At 41.2% G+C, this 27,483-nt stretch overlaps 2 protein-coding genes across 3 annotated transcripts in view; both read right to left on the bottom strand.

The window, feature by feature from the left end:
- LOC137470132 (serine protease 55-like) overlaps window positions 1-27,483 on the bottom strand; it is a 371,058-nt gene that overhangs the window by 159,001 nt on the left and 184,574 nt on the right. The gene's annotated exons all lie outside the window — the stretch shown is intronic.
- The window catches only part of MSRA (methionine sulfoxide reductase A), a 227,574-nt gene that overhangs the window by 140,647 nt on the left and 59,444 nt on the right, over window positions 1-27,483 (bottom strand). For both annotated transcript variants that reach the window (XM_068183173.1, XM_068183174.1), the window contains exon 2: window positions 4,600-4,668. In XM_068183173.1, the coding sequence (XP_068039274.1) occupies window positions 4,600-4,668 (69 nt within the window). The remainder of the gene's footprint in view (window positions 1-4,599; window positions 4,669-27,483) is intronic.

The following is a 27,483-nucleotide window of genomic DNA, read 5'->3' as shown; positions in this document are numbered from 1 at the left end:
ATTTTCTTTTCCTGGTGAAAAATAGTCATTGAAAACTCAACTGGACCAAAAGTCTTCCTATCACTGGCTCTTCTCTGACACAGCCACCAGCAGCTGTTTTGGGGAGACGAAAAGTAACCTTGTATGGATTTATCTGTTCTTGAACCCATCATCCCACTTCCAAGGGAAATAATTTTCTTTTAGTTGAGAAGTTGCCTTAATGAGGCCTTTACCCACAGAAACAGAATGGTTTGGGTTGGAGGAGCATTAAAGCTCATCCTGTCCCACTCCCTGTCATGGGCAGGGATAAATTCCACTACCCCAGGTTGCTCCAAGCCCCGTGCAACCTTTATAGGAAGGAGTCAAAGCCCTCAAGAGCAGGGTGTGTTGGAGGAGCTCAGTTTTCCGAGGGCCCCAAGGAACAGGCTGAGACCTCACTGGACAATCCTGGTGGACCCTGGTTTAATTTTTAAATCACCTATGGAAGCAGTGGGAACACAATCGTGACAGGACACAGTAACTCAGGTAAAACACAATAATGACACAGCTCCATGGAATTACTGGAATGTGCTGCTGTCTAACAAGTGCAGAGCACAAGGTGACCAGGCCTGGATCCGTCTGCCAGCTCCGAAATATCCATAATTAGACCTTATCAGTTCCTTAACATCCTATTTCTGTCTGCACTTTGTTTACATCAAGAAACCAATTATCCCATTACAAGCCAGTCTATGTCAAGCAAATACAGCTCAGTGTGCTCCTACATTTTAAAAGTGTTGTAATTACAAATCTGAGCTATTGCCAGATTTCACTGGAGGTAAATAAGAGCCCTTCTATGCACACACCATATGCAGGATGCTTCCTGTTGGAGAAATCAGGTGACATAGAAATTTTAGGGAACACAGAGGTGCTCTGGGATAACCTGGAGTCTTCCAGCAGCAGCAGTTGATAAGGAAAAGGAGTGCTTAAAATTCAACAGAAACCTGATCAGAAAAATCTCTGAGCATAATTTGCTTGCCTGTGGCAGGGGGCTGCAATGAGATCTTTAAGGTTCTTTCCAGCCCAAACCATTCCAGGATGATAATGCAGAAATGCATTTAAATGTGCTTAAAATATGCAAGAGTTACAATGGTGCTGAGGAAATTCCTAATTTCTTGAAGTCGTGAATGTTCTGCAGCTCTCAGGCATTTGGGGTTTTTTTACCCAAATAAGTAAGTATTAAAATAATTAAATAAGTTGAATAAATAATTCAAATAAAGTAATTCAAAACTTATTCAAGTAAATAGGTTGAATTTAGACCCTAAACTGCTTATTTTCAAAATAGTATCACACCCCCCCCTCCCTTATATATATTCAGATTTTGAGTTTTGATTAGGTTTGGGGTCAAAATCAGTCTCTTAAGAAAAATACTTTTAACTGAATATATCCATGGCCATAAAACTTCCAAGAAAACAATTCAAGAAAACTTTCTGGACAGGCATTTATTGAAGGGCTTCTACTTTATCATTCATAACACAAACATGTAACACCAAGTTTCACTTGGTCCTTGGAAACACAGAATCCCAGAACGTTTTGGGTTGGAAGGGACCTTGAAGACCACCTATTTCCAACCCCTGCCACTCTCCCAGGTAGCTCCAAGCCCCATCCAGCCTGGTCTTGAACACCTCCAGGGATGAAGAGTCCACAACTTCTCTGGGCAGCAGACAAGGAATTTGGGAATAGGCTTCAGGGAATTCCTGACACAGCATTCCAGTGTCTCCAGTGAGGCTGACATGCACCTGTGCACATTGTGTTCCCTTAGTGCTTTAATCTTAGCTGGGAGCTGGATTACAAGGTCACAGGATGGGAGGCATTAAAAGATTTCCATTAAAGAATCACCCTCACCCTCAAAAAGCGGCTTTTTTCCCCACTGTAGAAACAAGGACACATTTCTTTATTCTAATGAACAATAGGTGCACCTCCAGCAGCTGGGTGATGCTGTAGAGACAACAGGAGAGTCTCAAGATAATTTAAATAATCCTTTGAAATCTGTGAGGTTCTGCTATGGATGGGAAAGCTGCAGGAACAATGCCCTGAGTACATTCACCCTGTCCCTTGATCCAAACAAGCAGTCACACCATCAAATAAATAATGCACCATTAGGAAGAGCATCTTGAGGAGGTTTTGCAGGACAGGGAGCTGTAGAATGAAATCCAACTGCATTTTGTAGCAGGTGGAAGGCTTGGTGTTTACAACCCTGCATTATATGTTATTCTGCTGGTTTATTGGTGCATCTAAAACTATCCAAGCAACGGGAAAATTCACTGCAGATTGGCTGTCTCTACACAACCAGCTTTTGGGTTTTGCAGATCTTTTTAAGCAATCACAGGATGGGTCAGGTTGGAAGGGAGCACAGTGGGGTCATCTGGTCCAACTCCCCGCTCCAGCAGGGTCATCCCGGAGCACGGGGCACAGGATTGTGTCCAGATGGGTCTGGAATAACACCAGTGAGGGAGACTGAAATAACCCCAGTGAGGGACAATCCACATCCCCTCTCTAGGCAGGAAGAAGGATCTCTTCTAAAGTAACTACTGCTCTTCCCTGTGAATCCCAAGGATTAAAGGATTTTAAAATCCTCTCTTGGTGAGGTGGAGTCAGAAACTCAACTGGCTCAGGCTCTCTCCTGAGCCTACAGAGTCCCAAAATACAAAGAACTTGCTGTTAACAGGATCACATATGGATAGGATGAGCAATAATCCCAGGAGAGGAATTCCTAACTGATCGCGTTCTTCTTCTAGTGTTTGTTTTAGAATCAGAGAATCATGGAGTGGTTCAGTTTGGAAGGGACCTTAAAGCTCATCCAGATCCATGGGCAGCAACACCATCCACTACTCCAGGTTGCTCCAAGTCCCATCCAACCCGGCCTTTTATTCCCATTCACATGGGTTGGAGGGAGGAAAATGAACTGCAGCTCCCTTTTCCCATCCCACCCCTCAGACTGGGATGCCAACACCAACAAATGCCAGGGATTATCATCAGAGTCATGTTTGTGCACTATTCCAGTGCAGGCCTAATAGTAAAAATCATGATGTGGAGGTTTTCTGTTCCTTCACAGCACAGATGGCACCAGCCTGAGCTTTCACCACTTAAGCCCAACATTTGCAATCACAGCCTTGTGGAAAATCTAGGGCAATTGAAAAGGAATGGAAGGTCTCAGGATTAATTGGAATGTTACAGAGTTCCTCAGGAATGCTTCAAAGTGTGCTGTTTAATAAGATTTTGCACTTTTACAACTAAATTCTGTTGCTTTCTGTGATTTTTTACAAATTGCGTACAACATTAGAACCAACACCCATCACAAACAGTGGAAATCTGATCTGATCATGACACAGAAAATTTTAAAAAACCCAAAAGGAGTTTTTTTGGGTGGTTTTTTTGGTTTTTTTTTTTTTTTTTTTATTTAAACAGCACAGACTCCAGAACCCTCTGACCCTTCCTGCTGTAAGAAATTCAAAGAAGAATCTCTGAATCCATCTCAGCCTTGGAGCTTAAAAGGTTAAAGTCATTTTCCGTTTGCTCCAAAAGAAAATTATGAAACAATCACTCATTCCACCACTCCAAGAATTTGTCTATGTTCCCAAAATCCACAGAGAAGGAGACACTGACAGAAAGGCAACACTGGATTGGAGGAACTCTGAAGAGAAGTTGAATAAATTATGTTGGAAACTGAAGGGTGACACCCACAAACCATTTCTCCTCTTCATCCATGAAACTACACCAACATTAATTCCACAGGAAAGATGACACTCACCAAGATTTTTTGCTATCATCAATTTAAAAGGTCATTTTTGGAGTATTTATGTGTCTCAAGGAGTGATTTAATATTCACTTCAGCACCACAGACAGAGAAACATTTCGTAGAATATAATACATTTCCTAAGGCACTTTGGATCATCCTGCACAGGTTAGTAGAGAAATATATCCTCTGTAAACAACTCAGTTGCATCAAAACAGCATTAGGAAATTTTTCATTCTCTGTAGCAATAAATTTGAATAATAACTGCCATAGAAATCCACTTCTTTCTTCCTGGTAAATCCCAAATCCTTGCCTCACATGAGCACAACCCAAAATGAGAGCTCTGAAAATTCCCAGGTTTGGGTAAAGTCCAGATCTTGGTTGGAAAAAGGTGCTTTTGATCCATTTTAGGATGCTTATTACTTCCAGAAGTAATTAATTTCTCTGGAGAAATACCTTTTCAAGTCTTCGAAGTGGGCTCAAAGAATGACATTTTCATATGAAAGAGACAAATACAGAGAAATTAAACAAGAATTTGGTTTAAACTAATGAATGATCTTAGACAAATTATCATACATAAAAAAGCTATTATTTTGGAATTTCTCATTAACAAAATACAGAATTTACATTTTTTTAAGAAAAAACATTTTTAGTGTATTTATTTATATGGAAATGACATATAATGGGCATCTCCAAAATGCCCCATGGCTTTAGCTGGTGTCAATGTTTGGAAAATGGCAGGAGCAGTCCAGATTCTGAAACTCAAAGAAGTCAGGATGAAATTAAGAAACCTGGAATGCAAAAACACCACAAAGTTTTGAGCTTTTATTTTCAAACTGATGCCTTACCAAACAGAGCCATCTGTGTTCCCTCTGGGAAAGGTTCAACCATTCTGTTCCCATTGACATGATGTTTATCTAGAAGGGAAAAAAAAAACAAGTTAAAATGTGATAGAGTATTTGCTTTGCATAAAATCAATTGTCTATTTCTCACAGATCCACTGAAATCTGAACAATTCCCATGGGCAGGGACACCTTCCGCTATCCCAGGTTGCTCCAAGCCCCACCCAGCCTGGCGGTGGACATTTCCAGGGATCCAGGAACAACCACAGCTTCTCTGGGCACCCTGTGCCAGGGCCTCCCCACCCTCACAAGGAACAGTTCCTTCCCAATATCCCATCCACCCCTGCCCTCTTGTAGTTCAAAACCTTTTCACTGCCATCCCCACATTTGTTTTTTGCTGCTAAGGCACATTTTAAACAACGGCGGCAAGAAATGAAACTGCCTGAATTCAAAATACAACTTTCTGTTCACAAAATATTTCCCAGGGAGAAAATCAAGATGTTTTCTCAATGCATGCATTATTTTAATTCCTTTAGTCCTGATGCTGGTGAGGAATAAACCAGGTCAGATAAGGAATGTGGGCTCACTTGTGAATTCTCTGGAAACGATATTTCTCATTAGCAGGGAGGCACATTCCTAATCCCAGCTGGCATCCAACATTTACCAACAGTCAGTGAGAAGGGAAAATCAGGGTTATCTGCAAGTGGAGCAAGAGGTGCCACGAGTCAATTGGTGGCATTTAGGAAAATTGATTGTCCTGTGCCTCAGGAGAGAGGCTTTGGGAAGAAAATTGTTGGGAAGCTCCAGAGTGGGAGTAACATGGCCAAGGTTTCAACCTCGTTAGCTATAGCTGGTATTCCCAACATGATCTACAGCCACAGGAGAGGAGTGAACAGTCAGAAAAATTATGGAACATCTTGTAAGATCAAATAAACTAACCCTGCCCTCGCCCTGATAGCTGCCTTCATTTACAGAGTGAGTGACATCCATGATGTATGAAGCAGTTATCATTTCAAATGGCCAGGCTTTCAATATATTAAAATTAAAATTAAACTTTCAGAGGTGAGACGGGCTTGAATGAAAGTAATATTTTCAGAGTTCCCAAGTTGTCTCCCAATGTCTTCATACTTTAATTTCTAAGATCTCAGCCAGATAAAATGATTCATTTTCTTGTCATTCATACTTTGGCTCACTATTTTTTCCAGTATTTCCATCACAGATGCATTAAATAGTAAAATATAAACAAAAAAAAATACCCCAGATTTAAAAGGACCTCAACAAAATACACATTCAACCTTAGGAAGAAAGTAACAACACCTAAATAATAATGTATAAGTAACAACAACTCTCCCTAAGGAGAACTAAAGAATGTTCCAGTTTGGGACTTTTTACTGAACAGTTTTCCATGTGAAAATATTTTAACTCTCACCTACAAATTGGATTGACTAACTCCAGAAAATCAGGAACAGTTTGGCCCCATGGAATTGGAAAAAAAAATAGGACTATCCCTGGAGCTTGCCAACAGAAAGAATAAATTACTTTTCCAAGCTCATTGTCATTCCAGAGACAAAGGATTGCAGTAAGTAGGATAAAACCTGGTGTTACAGAGCAACAGAGATTTCCAATGAGCACTGGACTGGCTCTGGGTTCATTGCAGCTTCCTGGGGCTGAAAACAGCACATTCCACCCAAATGCTGTCAATTTATGGAGTTAATCCGTTAATAGGTGCAGAAAAGCTGAACTAGAAGGACATGGATCATCAAATCCCAGAATGGTTTGGGTGGAAGGGACCTTAAAGTTCATCCAGTCCCACCCCCTGCCATGGGCAGGGGCACCTTCCACTATCCCAGGCTGCTCCAAGCCCTATCCAGGCTGGCCTGGAATCCTTCTGGGGATGTCTCTGTATCATTTTTTTATCTCCTTGATCCTCAGGGCTCCCAAGTAAAGCTAAGGAATAGATTCTTACTTTGATTTCACTGATATTCACACAGTCAGAATTTTCATGAACATAAATTCATTATCAACTTCTCAAAACTTCCAAACACTGCTCCATCATCAACTGCCAAGATTCTAAATTTTCCAAACTAAGCCTGAGAGATTCCTGTGACACACATTGCTCCCTGCTGAACAGAACTAGTAGGAGCTGAAAGCAACACAGATCCTGGAGGACCTGACATTCAATTTCAGCTTCAGGCAAAGTCTGCTTCAGACAGGTGCAGTGTCTGCCCTGTGCTCCTTAGAATTCCTTGATTTTAAAAGAAATAATCCTTCACAGATCCAAAATACATGGAAAGATAATCAGAAGTTACTAAACAGATGCTCAATATTTCTTAGGCATTACTCAGTTTTTGCATTTGCCCCTGGATAGTTTCTAACGTGGTCCCACAACAGCCTTTGGCTAAAGAGTCACTGTCTGCTAGTGAAATTCTGTTCACACATGGATTATCACAGAATCATGGAATGGTTTGGGAAGGAGCCTTAAAGATCATCTAAACATCTAAAAAATCCAACCCCCTGCCATGGGCAGGGACACCTTCCACTGTCCCAGGTTGATCCAAGCCCCATCCAGCCTGGCCTTGGACACTTCCAGGGATCCAGGGGCAGCCACAGCTTCTCTGGGAATCCTGTGCCAGGGCCTCAGCACCCTCAAAGCCAGGAATTCCTTCCCAATATCCCATCTATCCCTGCCCTCTGGTAGTGGGAAACCATTCCCTGTGTCCTGTCCCTCCATCCCTTGTCCCAAGTCCCTCTCCAGCTCTCCTGGAGCCCCTTTAGGCTCTGGAAGGAGCTCTGAGGTCTCCCTGGATCCTTCTTGTCTCCAGGCTGGACATTCCTAGCTCTCCAAGCCTGGCTCCAGAGCAGAGGGGCTCCAGTCCTTGGAGCATCTCTGTGGCCTCCTCTGGACTTGTTCCAGCAGCTCCACGTCCTTCTGCTGTTGGCCCCAGGGCTGGAGGCAGCTCTGCAGGTGGGATCTCATGAAGCCAAGTAGAACCATCTCCCTCCCTGCTGCCCTCATCACGAGTCTGTACCACTGAACCACTCAAAGAGACAGAGTCTTATCTACAAACTATCCGAGAGATAATTAGCCCAGCTGAAATCATGTTTGATCCTATCCCAGCAATTGATCAACGTGGACAATCGAGCTCCGATGCCCAGACCTCTTCTCTGGCACATTTTAATTTGTTAGGATACATTTTATTTATCCTCCCTGTTCCATGGGTTGATGGTATCACACCTGTGATAGATAAATTTAACAATGAAATATGTTCAAATGGGAAAGTTCTTTAAAAAATATTTCCTTTCAAACTAGCCCGACTTCAGTTCCAACCAGATTTACAAGTCCGGGGAAATTTAAAGAACTCGGGGTTAAAACACCCCAAATCATTTAATGAATATCACTTCTCTTTTTGTGGACCCAAATGAAGATGCTTAAAAGAGGTTTGGCTTTCAGAGAATGCTGATCCAGCAGTGAATGAAAATCAGGAATTTTCTGGTCTCAAAATATTCAATCTCTAGCCATCACAGCAAAGATTTGAGAACATTTAAATTCTATTAACAAGATATTCATATGTTCTTCATATTTGTCTTTTGATTTTTTTAAGCCATTAGGGAATATTTAGATTACATATCCAAACTTGTTTTATCAGAGCAGCCAGAAAGTTATTATTTTTAAATGAAAACTGAGATTCTCACATAATCAAATTAATCCAGGAGTAGGGGTCATATTTATACACAAGGACTGTTAATTTTCCATGGTAAGTGCAGCCCGGAATTGAATTGAAAATAGCTGATTAACCAATTACCAGGAGCCTCCTCCATCTCCTAAAGCGCAGTCATGGTGGGAAAGGGGGAGAGGAGGAGGAAAAGGGAAAAGCAGGGATGGGAACATCCCAAAGCAAATCAGCTGCTACTTGAAGCATTCCTTTCCCGTTTCTTTTTTGCATTTTCTTACATTTTTCCTACATTTCCAATCACACCACCATGGTGGAGCAAATGGGCTACTGAGGGGTTGGGAATCTGGGAGAAAAAACAGATCAGGGAACATAAGAATTTTCTTAAGCATTTATAAAAGGATCTCACAGGTTATTATCTCCAAAAGTGGAATATAAGGCATAATGTAACTTAATTATATTTCATCCACCTGCTTTAGAAAACAGGGATCTGACCTTGTTTTGTGCTTGTGCCTGAGTAAATGACCTGATTCTAGGAACTTCTGGGCTTCAGAATTTCTCTTCACTTGTCACTTGTGAAATCCACAACTGGCCAGTACATCTGTAAAACAGGTCCTTCATTTATAGGCCTACGTACCTTCAAGCCTGACTTTTTAAACCTAAGGATGTTTATTTATTTTTTCACTGTTTCCTAACCTAAGAGATATTTCCCTAAAGGAAGAGTTTAGTTCTCTAAAAAGGTACCTGATGCATGTGCCAAGAGGAGTCACATGCATTTCATGTACCAAGTTATGCCAAAAATGAGGATTTGGTAAATTGTGCAAGGATGGGGTTGTTCCAAATCCTCACTAAATCAGAGAGTGAAATAATTCACTTTATTGATATCCATCACCTCTCCCATGCTTTTGGGGTGGTTTCACAATGGTCTACAAAGGACAAAGGGAAAGTTTTGCTGTTGAAGACTGCAGGAAGTGCTTCTGAAGGAATAGGAATTACCTGCTAAATACCCCTTTTTCCAATCTAAACTAAGACCCTCCGATTTCTCCTTGTTCCTGAAGGTGGAATTAGGATTTCTAATTCTAGGATTTCAAAAACTACAAAAAAAAATTGAGAAAACAAAAGCAAGAAATCAGAGATTCACTGGGGCTTTTAGAGGACTAAAGAGAGGCACACAAGGGAGAGGGCTGCTCTCCTTGAGTGGGATGAGATTTTTAATTTATGGCAGAATTTCATCCATAAATCCTTCCTAGCTGGTGATGAAACAGAAGCTCTTCTTTCTTTTCAGGTCTAGTTCAACGAGCAGAACTGTCAGTTCTAAAAGCTCCTGTGCAATAAGAAAACCTCCTGTCATCTCAGATGAACTCTCAAGTGTTTCAGTTCAAATCCCTTTGTCTCCCAGAGGATATTTTCAGCACAGAGACATCGATCCCCAGTCCTGGTCATTTATGTCTCCACCCCTGATGAGTCTTTTGGATCTTCAGCATTGGCAAAGAGATGGTGAACAGGATCTGCTGGGTTTCTTTCACCTCTCGCTTCTCCAGTTCCATCCTCCATCAGGAGAGATCAGCTGTCAGCTCATGGCCAATTAAAAGAAGAGGTGGCTATGTCAAAGCAATTCAACAATTTGAATTTTGAATTATTTGAATTATTGGGGGCCACAACTCTTTGTGGCGCTGTCCTCACATGAGGGATCCTAGCTATTATTTTAAAAACCCTGATGTCACTCAATGGAACGTAATGATCACAAATGTTGTTGAAAAATATGTAAGTTTATTTATCAAAACAGCTCAGGAAAGGAAGAGTGGCAGCTGAAAGCAGTTTGGAAATGTATTCTGGAGATGATGTCCCACAACGTGACACACTGTGCTCCCTGCATCCAGGCCATCAAACAGATTGGGACACAGGAACTGACTGATGGCATGGAATGTAATGTGTCCTAGCACAGAGTGTCAGCTCGGCCTCCAAAACACACAGGCTGCTCAAAAAACAGAGGTGCTGCTTAATGAACAAAGGCCAGAGATCACACACTGGGTTTGTTCTGCAGCTCCTTCCAGGAAATGGACCAGGAGTGACAGGAAAGTGAAGTTTTGGAATGAAAATGAATAAATTTCCTAAAGAGGGTGGTGGAGATGCAGAGGAGGAGAAATAGTGATTGTGAAATTCCCAATCCCCTGGGGTAGAGGGACTGGGGACTGGGGGAGTGAATTCATGGCAGTGGGACAGAGGAGCAGGGTCTGAGAGTAAAACATGAGGATCAGTGATATATTTGGGGTATGAATAAAGGAAAGTGTCCTGGAAAGTACAGTAACAATTCCTGCTGCTCAGGAGACAAGGTCACAAACCATGGAGAGGCTGAGGGAGCTGGGAAGGGGCTCAGCCTGGAGAAAAGGAGGCTCAGGGGGGACCTTCTGGCTCTGCAGAACTCCCTGAAAGGAGGGGACAGCCAGGTTGGGCTCTGCTTCCAGAGAAAAGGGACAGGATGAGCGAAAATGGCCTCAAGCTGCACCAGGGGAGGTTTAGGTTGGATATTGGGAATAATTCCTTCCTGGAAAAGTGCTATCCAGTCCTGGCACAGCTGCCCAGGTCAGTGGTGGAGTCCCCATCCCTGGAGAAATTAAAAAGCCCTGTGGATGTGGCACTTGGGGACATGGATCAGTGGTGGCCTTGACAGTTGGGAATGGTTGGATTCAGTAATCTCTAAGGGCTTTTCCAACCCAAACAATTCTGGGATTGTGAGATTATGGGACTTTCCCACACACAAAGTCTATGAGGCCCAGATAAAGGTGACCCATCACAGCCTGATTGTGACCACACATTCTGCTTGATCTGTTCTCTGACACTGTAGGTGTTGAATTTTGGAGGTTTGGGGTACAAAAATTGAGGCTAAATTAAGTATTCTTAAACTTGGACCCTTGCACTAGGCTTTCAACTTCCACACTGGATATCTACATCTGAGTATTCAGCCTTGAATCCTCCTGTACTCTGGAAAGAACGAGACACTTGTGTGGTGATTCATTTGACATACTGCTTTCTTCAGAATAAAACCAATCATACTTAAAAATGTCACTTTCTGAGCACTGATTATAAGGAAAGTAGTGACAAACTTTGATGAATTCCACCTATAACCCTGCAGTAATATTACAGAGATTCAGGATCTATTCAGGGGAAGGATTAGATGTACCTGTGTGTACGCAAATATTTACTAAAACATTGCCTCGACACCAATGGAGATTATGTGTTATGAACCAGAACAGTAAACAGCAAAATACATGATCAAAATAGCAAAGGAAACAATGGCAGAAGAAAATAATGACACCAACCAAAAGGAATCTAAGATTGTGTAACAATCCTGTCTAGAAGGGCTGCCAGATCAGAAAGATAACATAGATATATGAGACACACAAAATAATCAACTCTTGTGGTATTTTTGAGACTGTGACATCATTTCATTTCCCAAAAACCTAGTTCATGGAGTTCTGTCATAACATAACAAGCAGTTCTCATTTTTAAAACTTATTCTTTTTAACCTTCCATAGAAACTGTGGCTGCCCCATGCCTGGAAGTGCCCAAGGCCAGGTTGGATGGGGTAACACAAAAGAAAATAATAAAAAATACAGACACCTTCCACTATCCCAGGTTGCTCCAAGCCCTGTCCAGCCTGGCCTTGGACATCTTCAGGGATGGGAAGTCTACAATTTCCTAAAATATAAAATTGAAAAGAAAATAGAAGAGCCTTAAAGCTGAAGCAGAGCCTGGCAGTGAGTTATCCACCTACCACGGACTATCCAGGCCATCTCTGCCATTCCTGCTTTTCATGGAGCCTCTTATTAGCACAGGAACTGAATAAAGATGATAAAATACAGCTGGATTTACTTCATAATTGCAGACAGCACCTCTTAAAACCCCACTGGAAACCCTTATATTAACCAGCTTGGGTAAGAATGGCATCAGACAGGCTGGAAAACCAAGAGATCCAAACAAAGGATGGTGATAAACAGAGCGTAAGGGAGCAGGAGGAGATGTCCAGTGGGGTGTGGCGAGAAGGGTTGTTAAGCCTGGGTTTATTTAGCAGCTTTATTAATGATCCCAACTAAGGGGTGAAAAGCACATGAATAAAACATGCCCTGGATGCGCATCTGCAACATGGTGTGCACACTTTGAAAAACGGGAAACAGCACAAAGCCCTGGGCAGGAATTCCAGAATGGAGCATGGAGAGAGGCAAAGCAGCTCCAGGAACACTCTGCTCTCCTGTTATGGAATATGAGTTTGCATCCCATAATTCTTGAGAAAAAAAACTACTTACAAAGGGCAGGAACCACCTGAGGGAAGGGCTGAAGATTCATGGGAGAAATAAACTTTAATAAACTCTGGAAAGCCACAGGCTGGGGTCTGATCTCTGCTGGTCATCGAATGCCTGGCACTGCTCAGTTCAGCATCTCCTCATTTGGGAATCAGTACCAGAAATGCCAAATTCTAGGGAAGCCTCTGCAATGTAAAACAATGCAGGCCTAAAAAATCCCCTCCCAACTGCTTTTAATCACATTGTTTATTTGCAATTTCCTTTTACAAGTTAATATTTACATAAATAACCTCCTAAGTGTGACTTTGATTTAGACTGCTCCCTTTTTGAGGACTCACCCTGAGAGCATTTAAGCCTCGTGGCACATAACACCAATGAGTTGGTACTGATTTTTATGTCCATGGCTTCTCAAAACAAGACTCAAGATAATTTCTGCTGGACATTCACACCCATGACCAAAGTGGGAAAAGCCCTTTGAAATTTGTGACTGGCCGTGAATTTGTAGACAAAGTGCAGAGTTGTGCTGCTTCAAATCTTTAATTATATATATGGAGATTGGAACTGGACTATCTTCCAAGTCCTTTCCAAACCAAACCATTCTAGGATTCTACAGTTCTATGATATTAAAACTTTACAACATCCCAGAAAGGTACTTTTGGGCAGGTTATACCAGAAAGACAATGGCAGGTTAAAGAACCTCACAACATCATTGGTAAAATATGTCTTGATTCATAAGGCCCTTATTCCAAAGGGTTTGTCCAACTCCCTCTCCAGCTACTTGGAAAAATGTGTTTACTGGGCTAATAAAACCCAGTGGAGGGAATTCAAGAGTCACTCTTTATTAATGAGTTAACATCACTCAGTCACCTACAATTTAATTTTTCTGAGGCCCTGAGATTTTAATTTGGGTAATACTTCTATTAATTACAATGTCTAATAACAATGTCAACTTCAGACATCTGTTAAAAACATGTGATGTTAATTTATTGGAAAATCTCCAGCAGTGCTCAATTAAAATGTTCCCCAGTTAAGTCAATGCATATGATTTGTCATGAAAAGCAAAATGGGATACAGTTAATAAAAATAACAGCAAATTCAAAACAATAAGTTTTGAGTTGCAGATTGACCAAATGCAAGACGCAAAACTTTTTATTAAGTGGCAGAACAAGAATTTTGGAATCGGGATAGTCTCACATTGGCTTGGGAGCCTTGCTCTAAATTAGCACCTACAGGAAATATTTAATGGAACCATGGAATGGTTTGGGTTGGGAGGGACCTTAAAGTTCATTTTCTTCCACACCCTGCCATGGGCAGGGACGCCTTCCACTATCCCAGGTTTCTCCAAGTCCTGTCCAACCTGGCCTTGGACACTGCCAGCGATCCAGGGACAGCCACAGCTTCTCTGGGAATTCTATTCCAGGGCCTCCCCACCCTCACAGGGAACAATTCCTTCCCCATATTCCATCTAAGCTTGCCCTCTGGCAGTGGGAAGCTCTTTCCCATGCTCTTGTAAGCATTCCATGCCCACCTTTCTTTTAGGCTCCCTCCAGGTACTGGAAGGTGCCACAATTAGGTTACTCCAAAGCTTCTTTTCCAGGCTGAACAATCCCAATTCCCTCAACGTTTTTTATGCTGAACATTGCAGAAAATACGTATTAATCTTCCCTTATTAGATTTTTCCTGCTGCAATTTCAGTTTTATATCACAAGACATTTTTCTTGTTCTTTAAAATATTTAGATTCACTGAGGCCTGTATCTGCCAGGGTGGGTTTTGCCATTTTTAAATAGACTTCTTAGCAGAATTAAACTGAGATACGAAACATCCAGTGCTTTCCATCAGAACGCTGCCATCCCATTATCATTCCCTCCCCACACATCCCCACCCGGATTTAAGAATCCACAAATCCACGGCAGCGACGCCCGGCCCCATTTCAGTGACACGTCCCAATTCCCACCGTCCCTCAAAGCCCTGCTGCTGTTCCCTTTTACCCCGTGGAGCCGTCGGGAGCAGCGTGTGCCTGGTGATAGAGTATCTCCCTCGCACACATTCTCACTCCATGGCAGATTATCTGCCCGGAGGTTGCACCAGGCTCCCGTCAGCTGTCATTCCATGGATGAGCGCGAACGCTCCAGCGCCTCGTCCCCCCCCCGGCCCCGCTGACAGTGATAAATGACCAGCCCCAACGCTCAGCTGAGCTTCCCAATCTGCTCCAGCCTTTCTTCCTGGTGACTTCCCCCCTCGGCACAGCGAAGGGAAACCGGGAGAGCCAAGTTGGGCTTTGTTGAGAAAAAGGGAATTGTGATTTTACCGCTTGAAGCAGCTCAGAAGCTGATGGCAAAATGAAGGTGAGAGCAGTGTTACCAAGCACTGGTTTGGGTTTGTGCTGCCAGGTTTGCTCACACAGATGATCTTTAAGGTCCCTTCCAACCCAAACCATTCTATAATTACACGATTTCATGAAGATTCCAGAGCTTTTCCCCAAATCCAGCAGAGCCAATGTATGTACAGGGCCAGTGGCGCCTGGCCTGGGGGAGAATTGGCCAAATGAACACAACATCTGTTAAAGAAATCATTCATTATCATCAATGTAGCACCTAATTTCACTTTAATTTTCCAGGGCATCCAGTAGCCAACATATTTCACTCCTCTGAGGAAGAACAAAACCTCATCCAGCCTGGTAAGGGCTGCCTATGCTATGATATGGAGTGGATGGGGAAGGGATTCTAATTTAAAAAATAAAAATGACACAGTTTAAGGCTGATATTGTATTTCTCAGTGATGATAACTGCAAAATAAAATATATCATATGCAACAAATTTTTCACTTCTACCTTAAGCCAAATAAATGACTCCAAAATTTAAGGTTCAAACTCTCTTTCTTTACTGAAGCTGTGACCATCAAAAACCAAACCAGCCACCAACCACTACAAAACTGCATCTACAGGATCCATCCTGAAGGGATGGCTCACAGCAAACTCCCAGTTCCCATTTTGCACCTTCCCAAGCGTGTGAGTGATTTAGGACGGGATGCAAAAGAGGGTTTGAAATGAAGGAGGATGAGTTTGGCTGCTCAGCAAACATCAGTAAGTGACACAAGTTCTCAGAGGGAGCCAGGGTTTGGCACTGAACCATAGAATCATGGAATTGGATACAGAGAATATCATGAGTAGGAAAGGATCATGGATTCCAGCTCCTGGTCCTGCCCAGGACACCTCAAAAATCCCACCCTGTGAGTGGGAGTGTTGCCCAAACGCTCCTTGAGCTCTGCCAGCCTTGGAGCCGTGAGCAGAGAGCAATTCAGACAATCTAAAATCAGGTTTCAGCTTTGAACTTCCTTCTGAACAAGGTTTTCTCCCACTCTCTGTGTCTCCATTGGCTGTGGAACAAGAAACATGGGAGATTTTAGCTCCCTCATGCTAAAATTAGCTTCTTTACACTCATTTCTATGAATAGCCCCACAAATCGCAGCGGATTTCAGCTGAAAATGAGAATTTATTCTGAAAATCATCAAAATTAACATTTCAACCTGTTATGGCAAAAGACATAAACACATAAAGCATGGAGTGTTGTAGGCTGGAAATTCTAAACATGATTCATCTCATCCTAAAGCCATCAGCTAAAATATTCCAATCATTCCTTGAGGACATTTATCCTGTTGTGATGTGATGCAGCCAGGGGTGACTGGCCTGGGGTGAGATTGGCCAAATGAATCCAACATTTTTTATTATTTGTAAATAAGTGATTTGTCATCTCCAATGCAGTACCTAATTTCATTTCAGTTTTCCAGGGAATCCTGTATTTCCAGTGAACTTCACTCCTCCGAGGAAGAAAACAACCCCATCAAGCCTAGTAAGGACTGTGTATTTATGTGTTAGTTGAACCCCAAAATTTATTATTTTAGTCGACAAAATTCCATAACAGTGAATCCACTTTCCTTACATAACAGAAATCCAACCTTTCTCTCAATCAAGAAATATAAAGTACTTGTACCCAAATCCACAGCCCATTCCTTTTTTCCTGTAAGTTTCCTCCTTTTATTAATAAAGGTCTAATTAATAAAGTGCCTTGTTTAGAAGTTTCACGTTCTTCCCTGTCTTTTTTTGCTCTGAACTATTGTAATAACAGAATTTAAATCTTCAGATCTGTCATACACTGAAATTACTGATAAACTGAGCTAATGCTTGTGGTTTCATGCCAGCCAAAGCAGATTTTTGGGACACAAAAGAGATGTAGGGGTTCTTAACAATTTTTTCCTTCCTAAAATGACAAAACTAATGATGGCTTTAGTCCTTTAATGTGTCTTGATTTACCAGAAATAAACATAACAAAGTGCCCTGAGTTTTTAAGGCCTATTTAACAGAAAACCACAACAGTTCTACAATATTTTAACCCTTCTGTTGCTGAAACAGTGTCACAAATGTGATTCCAATTTTGCCCTGATTTTTCTTGCCTCAGCTGCCGCTTCTGGTGCTACAGAATCAAGGAAGCTTTTCCACAATGATTCAACAGCTCCCATTGAACTGATGGCAGCTTTTCCTGAGAGCTCAGCACTTAATATTGTAGGATCTTTCCAAAAACTGGCTCCTGGGTATTATTTCAACTGGTATTCAAGGAAAATAATTGGATTTTAACAGGGTTGGTGCACATTTAATCACATAACCAAGAGAACCTTCCTCGTGATGAGGTTCAAGTCTCTTTCTAAGCTACAACTTTTCACAAATTATCCACATGCCAAATTTTATGGCAAGCAGTTCACAGAAAGATCTGAGCCTGGAAGATATGGCTCTGTATTTGTGCTGTTTTTGAATTTAAACTTATTTTGGAAAGTTTGGAAATTTTGTATAAATGGAGATGGAATAGGGTTGAGCTGCTGGCAAAATTCAGAGAGCAAGTTTTGCCTGCTCCTGACTATCAAAGATTATGGGGTGATGCCCACAGAAGAAAGGCTCTAAATGACATTACCAGAGCTCAAAGATACCAAGTTAATTGGTGAAAAAATCCCTATAATTAAGTTTCTCTGACCTTCTCACATTAAAACATTTCCAATAACAATAATTATGTTTTTCTCAACACTTTATAATACCTCTCAAAGTAAGATAATGTTTATTGCTCTAGATCCATAAAACACTCCAAACCCAATTTAACAAGCAGTGAGGGAATAATGAAAATATAATTGCTGTCTTTATTAAGTTACTGCTGAACTTTCCCTGGTATTTGAAAATTGGCAACCAAAATTGTGCATTCAATCTAAATATATATAGAGAGGGATGATGATTTATCAGGTAGGGTAATATAAGTTAAAAACCAGTTTTGAGTCAGAAATTACAAGGGATCCTAAAGCTCATCCCACTCCACCCTTGCCATGGGCAGGGACACCTTCCCATATCCCACGGTGATCCAAGCCACTCCAATTCTTTGCTTACTTGAAGGTAAAGATTCTCTTCCAAATGAAAAAGTATTCAATTCTTTTTCAGGAAAACCACTTCATATTTTATTTACTGCAGCCGTAGGATTCTGGAAGCCTTTTTTGTGAAGGGTTAGAATCGCACCATAAAAATGGGAACTTGAGGAGAATGACAGGCTCTTTGTTTCTGAAATAATCAGGTTGAGCTTTTTGTGACACTGATGTTCAAAAACATATTTCATATTTCAGGAAAAGACCACAGAAACAGAGTCGCCAAACCAAGCTCTACAGCAAAACACAAAGCATCCTTCTAATCTTCCATATTTTTCTGAATCCTTGCAATCTCAAGATTCTCTCTGAGCTCAGGGTCATGTCTCTATTAATGCTCTACATTATCCTGCAGAGTGGAGCACCACGTTCCCAACTTGATGTGTCAGTTAAATAAAATAATTATTGTTATTATTGTTATGTTATTTAACAATGCAGCAGCATAACTTTTATTAAAGGACTTTTCATGATGATGAATGAGAAAATTACTTTGGGGGATAATAAAGGAAGCCAGGTCTATGCCTGCAATGATACTTGAAAGTTTAAATACTGGAAGAAAAAGCAGAACATCATATTTATCTGAAGAAAAAAGAAAATTTAAAATACCAGTGGTCACTTTATACAGGTTTTGTTCCCTTAAACCTCCCCAGCAATGGCAGGTAAAAAAATATCTCAGCCCAAAACACTGGGAATTCTGAAACAACTTGGAAAAACATCATTCAAGCAATTAATTTTAAACCTTCCTATACCACTGTTTTAATTTCTTTCATACAAAAAAAAACAGATATATAAATTGAGGCACTTGTCTTTCAGACTCTAAGTTTTCTGCATTAAACACAGCTTTTCATTATTCCTGATCTAATAAGTCCTATTCTCATCTGGGCTATCAGCAACTCAATAAGTAATTACCATCCACCTTGGGCTGTTCCAGTCCATTAGACCAGTGCTGATGACTCAGTGGAGGCACAAAATGAGGAGCACGGGGGCTGACAAAGGCACAGAAAATAAGGAGAGGAAATGCTGCAGCTGGAACTCCTCCCCATGGCTGGGTTTACCAAGAAACACTCAAATAAAATAACGTAACATTGATATGATCAAAGGTAGACCGAAGTTGTAAGGTGTTGCACAGATAAATATAAAAGTTGTCCTCCCTGATGAGGAATGTGAGAGCAGGAATTTATTCCTGATCTAAGCATAAGGAATTTATTGCTGCCTAAGAGACACTACTGGAAGCAAATGGCACCGATTCATCTCCACACAGCACAGGCTCTGCTGCCCACCCTGAAAACCAGGAGTTACTCCATGGAGTCAAAGAGATTTGGAAGTTAAATTAACTCTGATCCTCTTCTCACCCAGATCAATCATTGTGGCCTTCCAGCACCTGAAGGGAAGCCAACAAAAAAAAGATGGAGAGGGAATTTTTACAAGCGTCCTGGAGTGACAGGACAAGGGGAAATAGCTTCAAATTGCAAGAGACTATGGTTAGATGGGATATTGGAAGGAATTCCTCTCTGTGAGGGTGGTGAGGCCCTAGCACTGTGGCTGCCCCATCCCTGGAAGTGTCCAAGCCAGGCTGCATAGGGCTTGGAGCAACCATTGAATCACAGAATTGCTGAGGTTAGAAAAGCCCTCTAAGATCATTGAGTCCAATCACTATCCCAGCACTACCAAGGCCATCACTAAGTCAACAGAATCACAGAAGTACAGAATCATTCTGTTGAAAAAGGCCTCTGAGATTATCAAGTTCAAACTGTTAAAGGTCAAAGGCATTACCCAAAAAATTGCTGTTTCTTCACTACTTGTTGATCAAGGGAAATCTATGAAAGCAGAGCATGATTACTTAAAATCCTGTTAGGCAAAGGAAGGAGCAGAAAGCTGGATTCCTCCACTGAGAGCATCCATGTCCCAAACCTCTTGAGTAAACTCAGCTTTTTCTTGCTTTATGTCCCAAATCGATACACTTGGGTTTAAATCTACGTCCCCGAGGGCCACATCCACACAACTCTTAAATCGAGATGGGGACTCCACCACTGCCCTGGGCAGCTGAATGCCTTCCATGAAGAAATTGTAGCCAATATCCAACCTAAACCTCCCCTGACAAACTTGAGGCTGTTTCCTCTTGCCACAAATTGAGAGGGAAGTTTCCAAGTGGATGTAGGGAGGATTTGAGGATGAAGCCCTGGAACACTGTGTACAGAGAGACTGTCTGACCCTGCTTTGACCTGAGACCTCCTGAGGTCCCTCCAGCCTGAGTCAGTCGTGTTCCTACCAGATGATTTGTCCTTCTGAAAAGAGAAATTCTGGGAGATGATTGAGGGGCCACCTCTGTCAGGACAAACAGATTTATAGGCAATATCAAGTGCCCAAATAAAACCACTTGGCAATGAACTTCACACCGAGTTTTCAATCCCAGCTCTTAAATTAAAAATTGCCTGACACAGCTTGTCCAGGGCTTGTGACTCACAGATTTGTTCCTCACTGGTGTTTATACAAATGAATTAAAATTACGTAACTGTCAACAAAACCGTTACAGAGGATTGAGATGGTTCTGCTGACCAGGGTAACAGCACAAAAACCACTTCTAGATAAGTGCCCACAATTAAAAGGATATCCAAATATTTAAATAGATATGTAGCATTCCCAAATGCAGGAAAAAATATGGCCCAGTTTGCGTGAAGGCTGTTTGTCATTATACAGATAATTTTACATTTGATTTCTCTACTCAGGATGACTCGTTAGTTTAAATAAAACTAATGCTCAACATTCATTTTATTGAACTCTGTCTCATCAAATCAAAATCAGAGTTAGAGCAAAAATGCTTTCACTGTAATTGTATTTTTCTGGAACACTCCAATTCAATCTCAAGTTCACAACAGCAGTTGAAGACAGGGTATTTTAAATATCAATATTTCTAAGAGATTCCTTTCATCAAAACAATCCTTTGACCATTTGGCCACCTCTGTTACATCCCCACTTTACAGACAGAAACCCATGGAATTTTACAGGATCAGTCACAGCCACTTTACAGCCTTGCAGATGACACGCACTAGAAAATTTTTAATGAGCTGATCTGTAAGGAAAAATGTCTTTATTAAGATGTGTTGTTCCTCTCTCAGTGGCTAAATGATTGTTTCCAGAAGCAATAATCAGCTACTGATATGAAAGCACCCAGTTAATTAGCGAAGGGTTGTACTATTCAAGGAAGCTGCATTATTCAGTCAACCATAGGAAACAGTTTTATTTTACAGTATTATTAAATGCAGCTTTTGAAATTGTTTAGCTGGTAATGCAATTCTTGAAACACGATTTTCACTAGAAAAATATCTCTGTTGGTTAATAACTGCAAAAGAAAACACACGGAGTCAGGCAGCCCCGTTGTTGTGCAACAGGATTATTTCCTTTTATTGCTTTTCATCTTTTAATTATTGTAGTAGAGATTACAATAATCTCTAATAAACAATTATATGAAGTTCTTGGACAGTGAATTGAGAATCAAAATGCAATTAAATTGCTTGTATTTCATGCAGAAAGTGGTGGATAAAGTCTTTCATATCCGACTTTTTGGAACTCCAGCAAATCACTAAAATATTATCTTAGGTGTCAAAGATTGGGAATGGAACTTGGTTCAATTACACAGAGAGAGTTTTCACACAAAGACAAGGGTCTGCTTTGTTTGTTTCCTCAAAAAATAAATCCAGATCAACTGAACAGCAGGAAAAGAAGATCGGTAAATTTAAACTATGATATTTATCCAGTCACAGAATCACAGAATGGTTTGGGTTGGAAGGGACCTTAAAGCTCATCCAGTTCCACCCCCTGCCATGGGCAGGGACACCTTCCACTATCCCAGGTTGCTCCAAGCCCTGTTCAACCTGGCTTTGGATGCTTTCAGGGATCCAGGGGCAGCCACAGCTTCCCTGGGAAAACCATTCCAGCATCTCTGATGGAAGGTTCTGGACTGGAGCTCAACGGTAGTAAAAGAACTCTGTAAGGGGAGATGTGAAGGCACAAAAATAAGTCACCAGGACACAAATAGATCATTGATTTCGCCACTGCAGGGAGTGACAACAAAGAGAAAAGGGAGCATATAAAAGGCAGAAGTGAAAAGTTATCCCAATTTCCTAAAAAAAAAAAAAAAGGGGGGGGTTGGCAGTGGGACTGACAGATTCTGAGATGTCACAGTTCAACAACAACTTACTGGGGAGTGAAAAAGGAACAAAACAAAAAAGATGTGCCTGGAGAGAGGTTACAGGAGTCCCATCTTCTCCCCTCCTCCCTCTTCATCCAGTCCAGACGTTTTATATGAATTTCACTAAAAGAAATACATGAAAAGATAAGGGAAGTGTAAGAAAAGAGTCTCATTAAGAAGTAAGGATGAGGAAAATTTTATTTATTGACTGTAAATTTGGTCTAAGGAAGCAGCACTTTCAACCAGCACTTCCAGGCACTAATAAGGATCAATAATGACAAAATGACACTTTGATTACAGCAAACCGAGAGGAAAAAAGATTTGACACAGTTCATGGTAGCAGGAAAAAGTAGGGACTGGAAAAATGCCAAGCCATTTAATTTAGAACTTGATTAGGCCACCTTCCCCTTACACCCTTCAACAAACAGCAGAGCAAGATAAGGAGCAAAGCACTCCTTGAACTGGAAGAAGGGGACTTGATTTATTATCAAATTCTGGGAGATTTCCAAATCTGAAAGAGGCTGTCAGCTTGTTGATAAGTTATAGAATATGACAAGCAATATTTAGTTTGGGAACTGTTCTCCAAAATTCCTCCTCCCTTAATCTCTCTCCCTCCTTTTCACTAATCCTGCCTCACCACCATCCCGGGCATGCAGGGGTTGTAAGGAGTTTTTTAAGGCCATCAGCTTTCAGCCAAAAGAGTGGCTCAACAGCAATTTAAGGCTTTCTCAGAACCCTCCGAGTGTTTTGAATTTGCTTCTGTTTAGGGTTTTCTTTAAAAAAGAAAAACTTGATTGATTGTTTGCTTATCACCTCAAGCACATTCAGTGAGTGCTCTCCTCATGCAGGAGAAAAAGGGAGAACAACTGGAAAACTCTTACTCATCCTGCTCCTCTCCGAGACCAGGAACAGGCATAAAACCTTTGGAAAGACATGCTGCCAGATGGAAGACAGCAAGTGGCCAGAAGCACGGAGTTCAATTATTTGCTGCATTGTTCTACAGTGTTAATTCAGAATTTGGGAGAGCTGCTCAGTGGCTCTGGGCCAAAAAAAGCATCAGCAAAAATCCCACCCTGCTGAGGGAGTAACTCAAAGGAGGCAAGAGGCTCACACTGCTGGTACCTATATTTATAAATGTTTATTTAATGTAGTAAAAGAAGAAAAAAATAAAGAAAAAAAACAAGGAAGTTACTGAGTTACCCTGCACATTGGAAATATTCAGGCACTTAAATACAGCTGATGTTATTTTATAGGTCTGAGGTCTCTGAGATACCTGCACAAAAGTGAACAAGAGTGAGAGATTTACACTGCTGTTGTGGTTATTACAGTTCACAGAACACATGTGGATTCTACAGGCCCAGGAAAAGAAGAAAAAGTAATTAGAAATTGGGAAGGATTTTTGCAGAAAAGTGGCACAAAGAGACACAATCAAAAACACCAATTCAATCATATTCAATCTGAAGAATCACAGAATCATGGAATGGTTTGGGTTGGAAAGGACCTTAAATCATCCAGTTCCACTCCCTGCCATGGGCAGGGACACCTTCCACTATCCCAGGTGGTTCTAAGCTCCATCCAGCCTGGCCTTGGACACTTCCAGGGATCCAGGGGCAGCCACAGCTTCTCTGGGCAACCTGTGCCAGGGCCTCCCCACCGTCTTGGGGAACAATTCCTCCCAAAATCCAATTAAAATTTCCCCTCTTTTAGTTTAAAGAAGATGACCATGAACAAAAAGTCCTGTTTAGAAAGGAATGATTCGTAAAGATGATAAAATAATTAAATGGAACATGGGGTCATCCAGACTGATTAATTAGCAGACCATTGCATTACATTAATTTAATAACAGTTTTTCCTCTTTTAAAGTCAGTGGAATATTTATCACAGCTGTCAAACGGAATCCATCATCCTTGCCAAGGAGAAGTCCACAGGTAGAGAGTTAGGACTGATGAACAAGGAGGGAACAGGATGGACAGATCATGGAGTAAATTAATGTACTGGGAACGGACAGGGCTCCAATCATCATAAATAAATCCCATTATCACCAGCCAAGGGAACAAAAGGAGGTAGGGGAAAAAATCCCTCCAACCTCTCCTCACACTCTCCAAGAAAAATGCTGCACCAGAAATTGTTTGCACCCTGAGCCCTCGTGATCCGTTACAGATCCACTACAGCCCAGGTCAGGGGAAAAGCTCCAAACCAGAGCCATTAATATTTGTGCTTGATTAGTGGTTTTGATGTTCAAATCAGTACTAAATGTTAACGACTTAATCAGCAACGGAAAGAGATATAATTTGAATTAGTACTAGATCTTGACAAGGAATCAAATTTATTACATGGAAATGAAGTGACTTAAGTAAAGAAGTCACAGTTGTTACAATAGAGGACATAAAAGTGTGGGAACTCTAAAGATGATGAAGTCAGACTATTAAGACTTGGATTCTGCCCTAAAGTGTCCCACAAGATTTCTGAACTGGGACAGGACAAATCACTCCAGTCAAACATTTGTAGCTGGTGAGAAGCAGAGGACAAGACTTGCAAGAGAAGCCCAACTCAGAAATGGAAATCAATGAGCGGCAAACCCAAGGCCTGACCCTGTGAAACAGAACCAAATCACTGCTCCTGTCCAACTGAACTCTGATACAGGACACATAAAATCGTATCAAGGAATGGTTTGGGCTGTAAGGGACTTTAAAGCTCATCCAGTTTCACTCCCTGCCATGGGCAGAGACACCTTCCACTATCCCAGGTTGCTCCAAGCCCCATCTAATTTGGCCTTGGACACTTCCAGGGATCCAGGGGCAGCCACAACTTCTCTGGGAAACCTGTGCCAGGGCCTCCCCATCCTCACAGCCAATATCCCATCAAAATCTCCCTTTTCCAGTTTGAAGTCATTCCCCCTTGTCCTGGCCCTCCATGCCTTGTCCCAAGTCCCTCTCCAGTTCTCTTGGAGCCCCTTTAGGCCCTGGAAGGGGCTCTGAGGTCCCCTTTGGAGCCTTTTTTTCCCCAGGCTAAGCACTCCCAGCTCTCCCAGCCTGTCTCCATATAACTGATGCACAAAACAAACTCCAACCAAAACCATTTTTATCATTACAAATCTCCAGACAGTAATTAGTGATGGAGAAAAATGCTCACCACAGGTACCACTCTGCATTATTTTATAGTGTGTGACACATTAATGCTTGAGCTCTCCCTGGGCGAAGGACAAGAAGAACAAAGGGGCTCCTGGGGATCACAGTCACCCTTGTTAGTGCTGCTCTGGATTTGGAAATCCTGCACTAGAGCTGATCCCAAAACATTCCTGTGAAAGTTGGGCTGCGATTCCAGCAGGGTGAAAATCCTGGATTCTGCTCTATTTCTGCTTAAGCAGCACTTGCTGTGCAGGAACGTGCACAGGAACTGGGATTTGACAGTCCTGCAAATCAATCACACGGGAAGGTCATAGTCAGCTGTAGCATCCACCAGGAAAAGGGGCAACACAGGAGGAATATTTTGCAAAAGGTCGATATTTGCTGACCAAACTTCAATCTCAAGTAGCAAAATATTACAAAACACTCCTAGAAACCACAATCATTCTTTCTGAGGAAAATATGGAAACAAAACCCAGGGATTTTCCATCGGGAGCTCAGTGGTAGCTGAGTGCCCACACACTGATAATTGAGCTTGACCATTGCTCACAGTGGATTCATTTCACATTCCCTATAAAACTTCCATTGCTCAAAGGAAGACTTTGTGTTTCATTGTATCTATACAATTTTTATAGAAAATTTTCCCAGTTCAACATTTCCATCTACTCAATTTTTGTAAATTCTACATAACTTTAATTCAGCTTCTTCTCAGAACATATTTTAAGAAAATAAAGGAATATGTACCCATATTCAGAATAAAAATCTTTACAAAAATTTGAGAGTTCAAATTGCCCCCCCTATTTTAAAGCAGGAATTTGGCTGTAAATCTTGGCTTACTCACTGTTCAGTATTCATTTGGATTTCTCAGTCTGGAATTCAAAGCAGAAACCTCAAAGCTCACTGCTCTCTTCAATCAATCTAAAAACTGTCAAAATCATCTGCTCTGGAGACAGGCTGGGAGAGCTGGGGGTGTCCAGCCTGGAAAAGATGCTCTGGACTTTGTTATTAATTACCACTGACACACATAATTTGCATTTATTCCCTCACATGTGTCAGTATCCCACATTAAATCACAGAAATTTCCATCTCAACAACCTGACTTGGAAGATTTTAAACAAAATTCATAACAGAAAATAAAAAATAAGCTTCATGTTTAAGCTGATGAAAATTCCTGCCTTAGTAAGTACTATTAATTAAGTACAAACACATATCTTTAGAATTAAGCCATTCTATTATTCTAATTAATTTTATGGTAATAATTTGCTATGACATCATTGGAATGTCTCTCCATAATTTTTCCAAAGGAAAAGAACAAACAGTAGCACTTCCCAGAGCTTTGGTGAAGGTTGTTGTTTTATGGTTTGTTTCATTTTGGTTTTAATTTGTAAAAAGGTTCAATTCTTTGTACACTGTAAATCAAATTAAGGCCTGCCTGGGGACTCATCAGCCCAAGCATCTAATGAAGAAAATACATCAGGGCTGATGCAGATTTATTGGCTGATTTCTGCACAAAGGAAACAACAAAACAGCCAAGAAGAACCATGTATTAATGAGGAAGCAGATGATATTTAATTAAATAAATATACTCAGCACTGGTCCAAGGAATGGCATTATAGGGGTGTTGAACTGCCAAATTTTGAAGCAGGTTACTAGGATTTAAACTACATTGGGTTTGTTTTTACTTATAAAGCAAATGAACAGTTCCTAGAAATCAGCCAAATAAAAGCACAATAACAGCACAGGTTCTCTACTGATGTTTAATTGCTTCCTTGAAAAGAAAAAAACTATTTTTGTTAACGCTACATTGACACTTATTGAAAGTACTTTCATTCCTTCCATGAAAATAATTCATCGGGTTAATTATTCTATTACTAATGGAATCTCAAATGATTCACTGAGAATAGGTTAGAGAATTTTAAGAATTCCTTTTTTGGCTGACAAATTGAAGGAGGGCTTTGAGCAATAGGTGTCCTTTGAAGTGTTTTAGGAATAGCACAGCAATTTAACCCTGACAAAGAAAGTGGGCCAGGATGGAGATGAGAGAGAAGATTCATTTCACCTGAGTGAGGCTGAGACACAGCCCTAACAAAGGTTCCTTCAACTGAACCTATGCAACAGAAGGGGCTGGAATTGGATCACCTCTGAGGTCTCT

Source organism: Anomalospiza imberbis, chromosome 3 (assembly GCF_031753505.1).
Source record: "Anomalospiza imberbis isolate Cuckoo-Finch-1a 21T00152 chromosome 3, ASM3175350v1, whole genome shotgun sequence".
NCBI lineage: Eukaryota > Metazoa > Chordata > Aves > Passeriformes > Viduidae > Anomalospiza > Anomalospiza imberbis.
This window is presented reverse-complemented; position numbering and strand designations above follow the sequence as displayed.